Raw genomic sequence first — 14,978 nt, 5'->3', positions numbered from 1 at the left:
ATTCGAAAAATATGTTTTAAGTGCGATGTATGAAAACAGAGTTTACCGAGCAATTGATGATTTTTGGGTAAACGTAAAAATATATAATGAAAAAACCACGAATAACTCGATATACAAATAATAATAATAGTGGCTGTTATTTTTATTTTTATACAGGACATATATTATGTGTACACCATGGCCCATATTTTTGTTCTACAATATTTCGTACTACACAAACGCTCAACATTTATTGCAAAATGTATACTCTCAGGATTATTTTCCGTATGGATTTTTGTGGCGTACACGAATATACATTATACACGTGTAACATGTATAATGATTATCATAAGGTCCGATTGTACGTAATATTATTATAGCGAATAAGTCTCAAACCCACCTCTTCTTCCGGCGTTTTTGCTTCGTCTTGTTCTTTCTCGTCTAGTTTGTTCAACAGTTTGTCCTGCAAAAACAAAAGTAAAATGAAAACGTAAACGGATCGCTCGCAACTAACAAGTGGCTCTATACGAAACAAACAAAACATTATAATAGTCTTAGGTATGTGCATGTATATATAAATATATAGTAAAACTACGACCGCCTTCGTCGAATAGGCCATCGTTCTACCACTATTATACGGTTGCGACGACGACACGAACGCTCGTCCGTCCGAACGGACTGAGAAACGGAATATACCCATATAATATTATTATAATTATTGCGAAAAAAAGTCTGTTCACATCGATTCGCGAACAACGACATAATAGCACGTTGTATACCATTAAGTATTATTTTTGTCGGCCGGTGGCTGCGGTGGTAGTTGCGGTGTCGGTGCACAGGTATTCGCGTGTCCCGATTATAATAATAACAATATTATGTTATTAGATCTCGTTATCTCATCTGTTGATTGTAGTTATATATAATATATTGTTAATGTACATGTAATGTAAATGACCTGCGGGTCTCGTGTATTTCGATTTAGGCAAATAAACTTTAAGACCGCCTGCACGCCAAGACGCTGTGATAAGACATCATTATAATCTTCGTCGATGAACTTTCGTACAAGAAATCGACCGAATCGATTCGCTAACCGTACGATAATAGACTCGGTGTTCTACAAAGATAATCAAAATATTGTCTAGATAACGTAAAAGATAATTCATTGAAATCGTATCCAATTCACGATATATATATATATGTATAATATAAAACATTTAAAATAATATTATTTAGAAAAAATAAAAAATAAAGAATTTGCATTCTTGCGTTTGTAAAATAGTATTTTCGCTATGAATATTTTAAATTTAAGTTTAAATGTTTAAAATTATAAATACGATTACTCGTCGATGTTACATTAAAATGGAGAATGAACAACATAACGAAATAACTTCAGTAAAACACACGTAATAATGTAGATGATAAGGTAAGGTGAAAATAAAATAAAACTAATCGGGTATAGGTTCATTAGTTTTTGAGAATTAATAACTTCCCACCACACTGAAAAATTTTGGTTATTTTTTAACTAGATGAGATTAAAAGATAAATGATTATGTTTATCCGTGTAAACCGTTCGGATACAATTATCTAGACAATAACGTCGACAGTGGAACCAATAGTATCCTAATTATATTATTATGATGTGACAAATATACAAATCATCTGTTCTAAATATATTAATTTATCGGATTCGTGCTTTCGCTTTTTCCGAATTGAGCGGTTTTCTTATTAAAACCGTACATTTCCGAAGTACTTGTCTCTATGATAATATATATCGATTCGGTCAGAAGCTAAAATAATGTATAAATATAATATATATAAAAAAAAATATTTTATATTTACGTTACATAAATCGTTCCGTTATGGCACTCGCGCCTATAAAATATTCTCATGGCAGTCGACATGAACATAATATCATATATACTGTCACGGAGTGTCGAAACCGCGTGAGTTAGCTCGTCGGCCGTATCAAATTAATTGCTGCAGCACGTATATAATATATATTATATTCGATCGGAAGCGAAATTATTATAATACAATTATATATTTTACCGTGTTAAACGATAATGAACTGTCATAAATCGGCGGCGACGCGTTGTCTGTAATATATTATGTTGCTGGTGTTTTTTATTATTATTATTATTATTATTTATTTATTTATTTTTGGCCCCTTCTACGCCGCCAGAGAATTGGCCCCATTTTCTACACAAGGACGTGCGGGAAACGAGAAAATGCGTTTTTTTTTCATATGGTGCACACAACCGCACTACGATAATATGTGTACATAATATACGAATATGCGATTTACGTGTATTTATACGTAATTTATTATAAAGCAAAACCGACGGAACATTGTTTCAGACGATATTATAATCTCATATGTTACATGAGTATAGGTATATTATATAGGTAAAAACACACGGTTTATCGACTCGTGTTAGTCAGTACGTCGGCGATACTGGACAGCACACGCGTAGGTACCATGCGTGTTGCACCGCCGCCGCGTTGTTGTTTTGAAAAGTACATTTTATTATTTTAGTAAATAATCATCGTCATCATCTTTCGTCCGCCGCGTGTGAGGATTTGTTTGTTGAAACCTATCGAAAACACGTCGCATTCACGTCATGTCCGTTTCGTTTAGTTTTGTTTTTCATTTCGTCGGATATTTATTTTCCACAACGCCCGGAACGAGTGCACTCGTTGTCTAGTGCGATGCATCTGAATGCGTTTCCCGTATCACAAATACTGCAAGGTATCGGCAAAATTGTTTTTTGTCTTTCGTATTTGGGTGACTGGGACGTCTGACATTAAATTTTGTGGTCATGGTTTTCGTATCGGTGAATAATATTTTCGCGTCGTGCCAAGGACGACAATATATTATTATTATTATATTACCTATAGTCGTTCGCACTACGCGAACGTAACAAAGTATATATCGGTAGGCTCACTACAATATAATAATTAAAAAAAGGCGATCACAATACGAATAGTGTGTATCTGATATATATTATTAATATTGTGTTGTATAATATATCGTATGAGTGTAACGATATAAAACCCAATTTAAACGTTTTAAAGGTAAGCATTATATTATGGTCTTTAGGTTATATTTTTATCTAAATTGATAACGATTATATATATAATTATAATATGTATCAAATATTTATAATTAATTTTCGGCTGAACGTGGTACGAATAACAGAATAGTATCTACTATTCTGTAAATCAAACTCTGAATAAACAAAATGCATTTAAGTTTCAGAAGAATTTGCCATTGTTGTTATTTGTGAATTTCCATTAGCTTTAACCTTGGGCGTAGAAGAGCTGGCGGGGAGATAAAAAATACATAAACGAAGCCCTGCATGCAACGAAACGTTTAGTAATGTTTCCCATTCAGCTAACGCGTATTCAGCGGTAGATATTATTTTATTTTTCTTACGTTAAACACACTTATAACAAATTGTTCACGATATATGTATATACGTTTTATCAATTGTACCATTACAAACTAAATTGTGATATCGATGTTCTGTGATGCCAATTAATCATGGTGGCCCTAGGCATGATGGCATGCATGACCTTCACGTTATTTTGGGGTGAGTTCGACTTTTAAATGATGTAGAGCAAACTGTGAAACCACAATTTTATCGTTCAGGTAAAAATCCATTTTCCGCTACAATGACGCCCAGGGGTCGATGTGAAGGTTGTTGTCCAATAAACGAAAAAGAGGACATCGCTTTTTTTTCATACTCGAGGTGTGTGTGTGTGTGTGTGTGTGTGCATGTGTATGCTGGTGTATGTAATGTGCGTTACGTATATGTGTGTATCCGTTTTATTATTTTTATTCTTATTATTATATATGTCACTAGAAAAAAACAATAATAATCAAATACAAAAATAATATTGTCCAGGAACAATCCTTTTCGTCCGAAACGCATATATATCGGTGACGATGTTTCCCTACGCAGAGCAAATATGATGCAAAATTTGACAACCGTGATCTATGTTCACGGATTTACAGAGCAGGGAAACTCTAAGGGTGCGGAGACCATAAAAAAGGGTATTATTTAAAAATATAATTTATTAAGACGGTTAAATAGGAGAGGAACACTGAATGAGTTTCCTACTTTTATAGCGATTTAAAACGGTAAATGTTTGTAGCGTATTTACATCGAGGCGGTGTGAATATTATAATAGTGGATTGGAGTCCTATGTGCGCATTTCCGTGGTATAGTCACGCGGTACTCAATACCCGTATAGCTGCTAAATATTTAGCTAAATTCATCGAATATTTAGTGTCGAGAAGATTTTATCTATCCAAAATACATTTAATTGGATTTAGTTTGGGCGCTGAAATAGCTGGGTTCACTGGCAAGAATCTTAAAATCGGAAAACTTCCACGAATCACAGGTTAGTACATATACAGTATTGGCATTAGTTAAATATTTTTCTGTATTAAATTTATATTTACGTAAACACAAAAATGACATTTGAGTATGATACGAATATGAATAATAATTACATATTATATTTTAAATTTTAATATTTATCTTCTAATGACACATTACATACTTAAATTTAAAAAAAAATAATAAAACTAAAACATAGCCAGCCATTACCGTACAGTAAACAATGACTAGTTAAGTTGTGGAACTATTATTTTTAAATAATTAATAATAAAAAATATGTTATAATATTTTATAGGTCTAATACATTACTATAACATAATATAATAGGAATTTATAATATTGAATTACATGCTTATCTTATAAGTTCTAAAAAAAAAATATTTTCTATTAAAATGTTTATTAAATAATGTAATTGTTTTCTATCAAACATATGTTGTTTTATTAAACTCGGAAATTATATATAAGTGTACTATAATTAAAAATGAAATTGAAATTAATTAGTTTACATAAAATAAACAATTTGAATCTCCCTACATAAAGTTTTCAAATATATTCAAATTTATTCAAAACTAAATTCAAAATTGAATTACTAACCCTCCAAAAATGTTTGCCGTATTTTTTTTTTAAATTAGATAATTATAAAATTTAAATAAATTGTTATTGAGGTAACTTCTACATAATATCTTCATAATGTATATTTAAATTGAAGATTATTATTGCTTATAGCTTATATATTATATATTAACACAAAGTTACATATTATTATAATTATTATAACCAATATAGTTTCTCATTTTGTATTTTGACATATATTTTATCATGATTACGCCATTGAAATTATCGTGTATTTTATATAGGTATTTCCTCAATTTAATTTCAATATTTAAACATAATCTAATGTTTTCGGTAGTCAATCATAAATCATTTAGAATACCGCTAATGTTTATAACGCCAATTTCATGCATACAATTTCTACCAAATAATGCAAATACTCAATTTACATTAAATAAATACAAGAAATAAAATAATTAATATATATGTACGTTTATTACGTTTATTTATATTTTATGATTTTTTTTTTTTAAAATAATAAATATTGAATATGTTCAAATATCAAATGTCAATTTTTATGACGTATTTTATAGTTTATATTATTTTTGTTTGAAAATGACATATTTTATAGTATAACAGATAATAAATAATAATAAAAATACAATAAAACTGTATTATATTTTATTATCGATGTCAAACGTCAATATTTCACGAACATTATGTAATAATAATAATAATAATAATTTGTACATCAATTCATTATTCAATGTATAGTTATCGAAATAAAAGTATCATAATATTATTACAATATTACGATATACTAAGTTTACTTTAAAATTAATAGTATGATTTAATAATTATTGAAAATACCAGTGAAAAGTATTGAGAGAAAAAAATAGCTAATATTTTTAACTTTTAAGCTTTATAGTATACATGAAAAAAAATAGGAACATTGTTAATCATTAATCAACCAGTATCGATGATTTCCAGCGCATCTAGAAACATATTTAAAATTACTATTATTAATTAACTATACGTATAAAATATACATAGCACGCAAGCTTTTCGAACTTTGATATTGTAATAAAATGCAAATTAATAAAGTTTTGACGGTAAAAGTGTTTCCGCAACGTACTTACAAACACGAGAAATCCGATAATAATATTATTATAATACGATCACATAGAATCCGATTGAATGATATCCTTTCGATTGCATCTGCAATAGCCGAATAATGACTAAATATTATGCAAATAAAAATAGATTATCATTAGCCATTAACCAGAATAAATGTATTTTCCGAATTTCCGTAAAATTGATGTTTAACTATAACATAGAAACATTTTTTTCTGACTGCACGATAATCTAATTGTTATCGATACGATAAAAACACGATATACCTGTATTGTTTCCACATTCATATTATTATACTATTCATACTACGAAGTTTTAATTATTGTTGTCGGTGTATCGAAAAATCTGCACTATACACGTGCACGTAACTCTTTAACTCGGTTATTTTTAACATGTATGTGGAAATTCGCAAGACACAAAGAGTGTGTGAAATGTTTTGAAGGCGAATAATTAAAAAGCGCACACTTGGTAATGGTGAACGGGTTGTGGTTTTCGCGGTACTGCGGTCGGGAAATTTCGTGCATCCCCGTTAAAACTGGATAGAACGCGTGATGATAATAATTACATATTATAATGATTTACGCAAACGACAAACGGTTTTATGCGAGCTACGCGCGAGGAATAATATTCGCGCACCTACATATATATATATATATATATATACAGGACCGGAGGATTATGTAACGCCTATAACCCGCCTTATACCACTAGATTTTATACCTGCACGTTTATACTAACATCGTGTAAAATATTATAATTTGGGCGATGGCGACGAAATCGTCTCCGTTGTAGGGTTATACTAACACCTGTGCGCGTACGATAATAGTATAGAATATACAATATAAAATATTGTTGGCATATTAGTAGGCGAAATGGCTCGCATTATCATTGATTAAAACGCATCGCAACAGATATATATAGTTACACAAATATTATTTCAAGTATCTTCTATGTCAACGCGGGACTTGGTGTGTACTCAATTTTGGTTCACAGTATACTTATGCTTTCAATCAGGGACTGGAACTTAATGATTTCACGGTTCCGGTTTCGGTTAGGTTCTTAAAAAAACTAAAATTTCGGTTTCGGTTTCTTTTCGGTTCCTAAAAAATGTAAAATACGTTTTCTATTTTAGTTATATACTTCTCCAGATATTCTACTAATTGTTTAGGTCAACGGAAAAGACTAAATAAGTAACATAGCCTTTTAGTACATTAAACATAACTGTTTTAAAAAAACCTTATTGTTTTTTTTTTTTTTAATTTATATGCCTAGTTTATACTTTAATTGTTATGTATTATTTACTAATTACCACTTATTGTATCAATATTCGGTATTTCAAATTTTAAAATATCACCAACTTTTTATTTATTATCACCATATATTATATCTATAGTATACTATTTACTTTATTAAAAACCGAAATTAATCGTAAAAAACCTTTACAAAAAAGTAAAGGTTCTGGGAAAGTTCCGATTTTTAAATTAATTTAAATTAGGATTTCAGTGAGGTTCCGGTTCCAAAATTCAAAGGGCTCCGGTTCCCAAAACGGTTCTTTTCGGTACGGTTCCAGTCCCTGCTTTCAATAGTCAAAAATGAAGATTTATTATACGTTCGGGTACATTTGGGAGAAGTTAAAATTTAAATTTTCCTATAAACGTGTTTCTTCCAAAAACATCCAGTTTAAATTTAATGTAATTAATCTGAGAATTTAGATTTACCTGGGAAAATGATCGCATTGTGGTTCAAGAGACTCATGTAATTTTACTATAAATCGTGATGACAAATACACAAGAAACACACACATCATTTTAAAAACTATTCTTTAAATTATAATTTATGAATATTTTGTATAGGTATCTAGCTATTATAATATATTATGCAATATTTTGTACGATAATATATAAAAATTATAAATAAATATGTAATACATTTTTATTTATCTTATCCTTTTAAAATATATCATTAGACATTAAATTGTATAAAATATGTAGTCAAATAGACAAAAGTAGGTACATTGGAGTGTCAATTACCCATATTAATTGTGACAGAGAGGGGTGTAGACTGTATAGATAATCGATCAATGATTAAAAACATACAATGAACATGAATTTAAATGTTTTAAATAATGAAAAATAAAAAAAACTAGGTACTGTTTATATAACGTTTAAGTATAACGTGATGATATAAATATGTATATGTATATTATGTATTGGTAAAAGTACGTAATATATAGTTAATTTAAATTTTAAATTGAAAATAAAATTTTTTTTTGAAATTTTGTATTTTGTATTTACATAGTATGTATACAAAAAGACGCGTAGAGATCATTTTTTAGATGTGTGTTTTAATTATATATATATAAATTTATCTTACACATTTTCCGTTTTAATAATAATAATATAAAATATAAAATTGAAATGTATGAAAACATATTTTTTTATATATTTGCAGCATGTATGATATTCATTTTTTGTATAAAAACAGTTGACGGGGATAGGAGGGGTGTTAAAACAACCATCTGTGTATGGAACTGGATAAACAATATTCATAATATTATATTATTTATAATATATAATATATATATATATCCTCTACATATTAATAAAATAATGTCAATAAACTTGTAATTGTTTTATTTTTTTACTCGTCAAGTCCGACATAGATTGAAAGAGTCGAAATAAAGGTTGAACACCACTGGCACATAGTACGTAAATTATTTTGCGTTGCAATGATGTTATATTACGAGTGCGTTTGTGGTACGTCGTTACGATAATTATATATGACTGAAGCACTCAGCTGTGTATAGGATGCAATAAATATACATTATATATTATGATGTGAAAACATTTCGTGAGGTTTTTAATATCAACGACCATAATATACTTTATTATATACAATTCAGACTTTATTTGGTTTGATTAATTTATACCTACTGTAATTTTGTCGTCCATGTATATAATATGTTTGCAAGGTTTTGAATTTTAATACGATAATGGAAATTATATCCATTCGTACTTAATATAATATATTATCTCATGCGGTGAACATAAAATCCCCGAAAAACCTCCTTAAAATGTATACGAATATAATACCTGTCCTGTTCCGTATAATGAGGCGTGAGATTCGGAAATGATGTATCGGTGGGTACTGCTTTCAAAATACATTTGTTATTAAATATTAATTTATGAAATCCTAATTTATGCAAACATTTCATAATGCATTTAAAAAACGATAATGCGATGATAGAGATGTAGTAGTACCAGACCTCTACATATAAATAAGTACAATTATATTTAAACAAATAACTAAAATTTATAAATATTAAATATTCATACATTTATGTATTTTGACGTGGTTATATTGTATGAACATTTATCGACACCAAACATAAAAATCTTGATTTCGATATTTTATATTATTTTTTATATTCTTCTTAAATAAAGATATTATAGTCGATATTTTAATAATATCAAGCGTATGATTTTCATTCTGTCTTTCCAGGACTCGACCCAGCTTTTCCGCTATACATGTGGACGGGAAAGATGGGACATTTGACGCCTTCGGACGCCGAGTTCGTGGATGTGATACACACTGATGGCGGTGTATTCGGATTTCCGGTGGCCCTAGGTCACGCTGACTTTTTCCCGAACGGAGGTTTCCCATTGCAACCAGGGTGCAGCCTCAAGGAGTTGGCGCAGACTAACCTCATAACCAGAATTAGTGAGTACACCCAAACTTAGTATATGTCAGAAAAAATAACTCAAATGTCTGAATAACCATATTATTACTCATTATTATTATACTCATTTACGAATTAACAGTTTTTTTTTACTGACCCAGTTTATAAGACACTTAATATAATATTAATAATACTTTTTATTAGTCAAAAATACTACCAAACGCGTTTAACTTATAGAATTTGGAAATATTTAAAAATCATTAAAATTTGGACCCTAAAATAGATATTAAATTATTTGAAATATTAAATAATATTCATCTGTAGGTTAGGTTTGGTACCTACAAATTACAAAATATATTCTCCAACCTCAAATAACCCTAAATAATTCCTAACATTCGTATAGCACTATAGTACATGTCATTTAGATAGCATCAGCACATTACATGTATATTGTATATGTATAATGCAGGTTAATATATAAAAATCTTTGTGGAATAACATATTCTGATATTGCACGGTCCAAATTTGTAATAACTAATAAACAATGCAATAAATTTGGCCAAAATTGAATATAATATGCATACGTTAATGTACTAAAAAATGTTAAAATTCATATCATAGTGTATTCAGTAGGTATACGTTTTCAGTATGCGCTAAAATATGAAAAAACTATTTTAAAAATAATTAGATACCTGTAAAATATTTTACATATTTAATTAAACGACAGTCAGTGTGGTTTGCAGCTATAGCTGCGCGCAAATATGAGTGATGGTTCTGCGGTGGGGTGGATGATTGAAAAAAGTCAGTACACGACGTAAAGATAACAATTTATATAAAAAAAAAAAAATCCAATTTTCGTAATTGACCTACTGTAATTGGACGTCAAATGTATATTTAGTAATTAATACTTTCATTAGAATTATATTAAAATATTGTTGATTATTTTCTAAAAATATGATAAAAAAAACTTTTAAATTCAAAAAAATATGTTCAACATACACCGTAAAAATATGTAAGTAAGCAATTGATTCCTGCATATCGTAAATTATAATAATTATGTAAATATTGTACTCGAAAGCAGAAACTCATTTAAATTATTTTTTTTTTAAAACAATTTAAAATAATTCTAAGAACGTCGATAACATTTTGAAGCTTTCTTAGCACTATCAATAATAATCAATTATTCCTATATGGTATTACTGTAGTAGCCTGCAGTATATTATATATATAGGTTACGCTATAGGTATATACTCTACAGCTTGTCTGATTTTAACATGAGATATTGAACAGCACGCGATCATGACTTTGCACAAGTCTCAAAATGATTGTTCATGTTCTATCCACAACAATATCATATCATACAATACCATAATAGTAATAATAATAACAACACCTACATACGCGCAGGTGATTGTCCACGGTAAGCTATACCATATCTGATATCATAACTTATAACTGACGCCGATAGTACGCCAATACGGTTGTTACTTTTATCATTATTACTTGTGCAAGTACATAGTGATGGCGTGTCGTTTCGTCGAAATTCGATCGCGGCTTGTTACAAATACAATTTTATATAAGTATAACACAGTATAAAATATCCGTTCCATTTCCATATAGGATCGTGTCAATATCATGACTAACGTCTGGCCGCAGCATCGACTCACAAACTCGGAAAAATACAATACAATAATAATATTGTTAATAATATCTTCAAAAACTGCATACATACATACATATTATTGTATAATACTCGCAGTTGACTTATAACGAAATTTAAGTATCCCGTTGGTTGTTTCCAACGAAAATGATTGAATCCAATACCTAACAGCGGGATTATAGTATTAGCTATTATTATGACTTCTGAGTTTTTTAACAATTCATTGAAAACGTTTCCTGAACCGTTTTAATTTTTTTAAACGCATCTTAATATGCGTTTATATTAAAATTTATTCTCACAAAACGCCATTAATTTTGAAACGATTTTCCATTTGTTTAAGATTTTGTATAAATCACAACAGTAATGTATTCATTTATTCGTGGTATTTTGTCTTTAAATATTTATTACATTGCTGGTTAGGTTTTATCGAGTCAACATTTTTTTTTTTTTTTTTGAGAGTGAAATAGTGAAATAAAAGCAAACTTTAGTCAGCAGATGAATTTAATAAATTAGAAGCCTGACATAAAATAAATTAATAATAAAACTCTGAAATAATCGAGGCAATATAATATGAAATTAATCAATTTAAAACTAAAGTATTTTTTAAGACAATACTATTAAAAAAAAGCAAAATATTTTATTTAGAACTAAATTTTATTTGTTGTATTATTAAAACATTTTACGTGTGTTTATATTTTTGTTTAATTATAAAGGGCTTAATATTTGGTATCTAAACCTTGCAAACTATTCCACATCAACTATAAAATCTTCTGGTATCCAATATATCTTTTTTTGGTCTTATACATAACATTTCGTTTCTAATAAAAAACAGACCTGTCGTGCCTCCTTAGAAAAAATTATAATAATAATATAAAATTATGATTTAAATAATCGTATATATAATATAATATTTTAGAACAAAACAAATTTGTACAAAAGTCAATAAGTATACAATATGTACAATATTTTTAATGCCAATTTATTCCAAAATAATAAATATATTTGATTTTCACTATTTAAATATTTGGTTTGAAAATAAAAATTTACGAGTTCTCTTGTGTTCTTTTTTTTTTCATTATTTGAACTATGTTTAGTATATTATGTATAGGCTCTACAAGAATATAAAGATAAAGCACTCGAGAAATTTAAAAAAAAGCTTTCTACTTAACATGATACTTACAAATCATTATATTATAAAAATAATTCAATCAAAAGAAATTGTTCTAGTTATCTTATTAAATATATTAGGTTTATTATAAAATTGAATTATAATAATAAATATAATATGTATCACGTTCTCATTGATATGAGATTAGATATTCTGCTACAATTTATAAAATACATCTATGTAAATTTATATAAATTACAAATTTATAAAATATTTTTTTATGATTAGAAAAATATATATTATATACTTTTTTACTTTAAACAAAGTCATTAGATAAATAATATCGTCATATATAATCAGTTATAATGAAATGCTCAATACTAACGTATTTAATACATTTTTTTCAACAAATAATTGTTAAAGAACATAATTATTATTAATGTCATGTGATCTATTTTACATTATTTACACGTATAATACCTACAAAAAAAAAAAATTATAATAGTCTAACAATATAAAATATTTGTTTTTTTTTTTTGTGGCTAAAACTGGTTAAAATGTATAGTGATTACACAGGTTATAAGTTAAAACTACAGTAAAATTTCAAGTATATGAAGTTTATCGTATCAACTTAAGAATAATGGCAAAAAGTTTTCGAACATTAGGTTTTATAAGTGAACGTCAGAAGAAATAATAGGGTTTTGTTGCTATGGGCACCTGTAGTTTGTTGAATTTGACAATAGAAAACGTAGGCATTACTTATCTCGATTCCATTATGTATAGATTGTGAGAACATTAAAATGTATAACTAAAGAAACTTTAGTGAGTTATAAATATTCAAAGAATATTATTTACTGTTATTTAATACGTTTATTGAAATATCGACACTTCGATAAAATCAATTTTAACTATAAATGTTTTTGTCAACCGAGGAGTGAACATAGGATATAATTATTTTCTGTCTGCATTATATTCTTAAAGTATAATATAGAAATTATTTCATAACAATAAAAAAAAACCTTTTTATTTGTTGGGAAATGAGAACTCTCTGGCGTGCTCATTAATTTACGAGTATATTGTACTATACGTTATAGACTACTTACATTTTATTTATATTTAAAAATAATTTAATTTAATTTAATGTCTTACATTTTATTTTTACCATAGACGATTCAATTTTAAGTACATAAATAATCTAAATTCTAGATAAACGTTGTGAAGTTATAATTTAATAATAATTATATCATACGATTTAAATTAATTTAAATTGTAATAATTAAAACTTAATAGTTTATGATGATGGTTTCGAAAACGGTTTTACCTACTACTCTCCAGTAACATTAAATTGATAATTAAAATTACCCTCAATGGCTGCTAGCAAACTAATAATATTGTTGGAGAGTGGAATAATAAGTTTTCAAATCTAGTTGGTCAAACACATCCTTCAGTAGGAAACTAATAATACTAATCGAAAACGAGATTAATGCAGATCATGCACATTTAACAGTTGATTACACTTATTTGTGAAACCAAAACCAATAACTATATTTAAAGAAAAATGTAAGACTACAAAAATTTGAATTGGATAACCATCCAAATAAATTAATGAAAATGTATATGATTAAACCACTTTTAATTTAAAATCAATAATAATATTAAATAATTAGATGTTAAAAACAATTATTGCTAAAGCTTTATAAACCACATAACCAAAAAAAAATATGAATACAAAACATTAATAACATTAATATATATAACATTTTTTCAAATATCATAAATCAGATTAGTTACATTATTTGTTTGAAGGTATATAAATATAAATTTTATGAATATTTTTGTTTTTCTAAACTATACAACGAAATAATATTATTTGGTCGTGAATACATTTACCGGAAAACTATATTACTGTATAACTTTTTTACATTTGAAATGCAATTTTTTTAGTGGCTTGTAGCCACGACAGAGCGTGGGAGTACTTTGCTGAATCCGTCATCAATCCTACTGGATTTCCTTCGTTGCGATGTTTAAACTACGAATCGTTTACAAACGGCACGTGTTTCAGAGACTTCGCATACTCCAAAGAACAAAAAGTCCAATACATGGGATTAGCAGTCAACAAACAGTATGTTATCACTTTATATGAATTCAAAATATCACGAAACCGTAATAATTTTTCCCCCATTTTCAGGATCAGAGGTCAATTCTACTTGGCTACCAAACGGACAGCACCGTTTGCATACAATAAAATATATAAACCCTAACACCTTATTTATAGAACTGTTTATTAGTTTAAAGAAAAAAAATAAACTTGCTTCCTACTTTGCATAAAAATATGTTCTTGGAATCAATTTGATTAAATTATAAGCACTGTATCAATGAACTAATACATATTGTAGTAAACAGTTAACTTGGCAGTCACATACAACGTATAAAATAGGGGAAACTTATAGAAAGTTTTAA

The 14,978-nt window shown here is 27.9% G+C and overlaps 2 protein-coding genes across 3 annotated transcripts in view; one reads left to right on the top strand and one right to left on the bottom strand.

Annotated features, from left to right (window-relative positions):
• Nucleotides 1–14,978, bottom strand: part of LOC113550863 — a 48,228-nt gene that overhangs the window by 23,341 nt on the left and 9,909 nt on the right. The window contains exon 2 of the mRNA XM_026952792.1: nucleotides 380–442. Within this exon, the coding sequence (XP_026808593.1) occupies nucleotides 380–442 (63 nt within the window). The remainder of the gene's footprint in view (nucleotides 1–379; nucleotides 443–14,978) is intronic.
• Nucleotides 3,474–14,790, top strand: LOC113550862 (pancreatic triacylglycerol lipase). 2 transcript variants are annotated; one of them, XM_026952790.1, is made up of 7 exons: nucleotides 3,474–3,572; nucleotides 3,632–3,731; nucleotides 3,888–4,036; nucleotides 4,138–4,386; nucleotides 9,573–9,791; nucleotides 14,463–14,640; nucleotides 14,707–14,790. In XM_026952790.1, the coding sequence occupies exons 1-7, from the start codon at nucleotides 3,524–3,526 to the stop codon at nucleotides 14,777–14,779; spliced, it is 1,017 nt and encodes a 338-aa protein (XP_026808591.1). In that variant the 5' UTR covers nucleotides 3,474–3,523; the 3' UTR covers nucleotides 14,780–14,790. The 2 variants fall into 2 exon arrangements, with proteins under 2 accessions (XP_026808591.1, XP_026808592.1); XM_026952791.1 differs by lacking the exon at nucleotides 3,632–3,731 and having other exon boundaries at nucleotides 3,505–3,572.

The sequence above is a fragment of the Rhopalosiphum maidis genome, chromosome 2, assembly GCF_003676215.2.
Source record: "Rhopalosiphum maidis isolate BTI-1 chromosome 2, ASM367621v3, whole genome shotgun sequence".
NCBI classification, from domain to species: domain Eukaryota; kingdom Metazoa; phylum Arthropoda; class Insecta; order Hemiptera; family Aphididae; genus Rhopalosiphum; species Rhopalosiphum maidis.
Note: the sequence above shows the minus strand (reverse complement) of the source record. Positions and strands in the feature narration are given on the sequence as shown.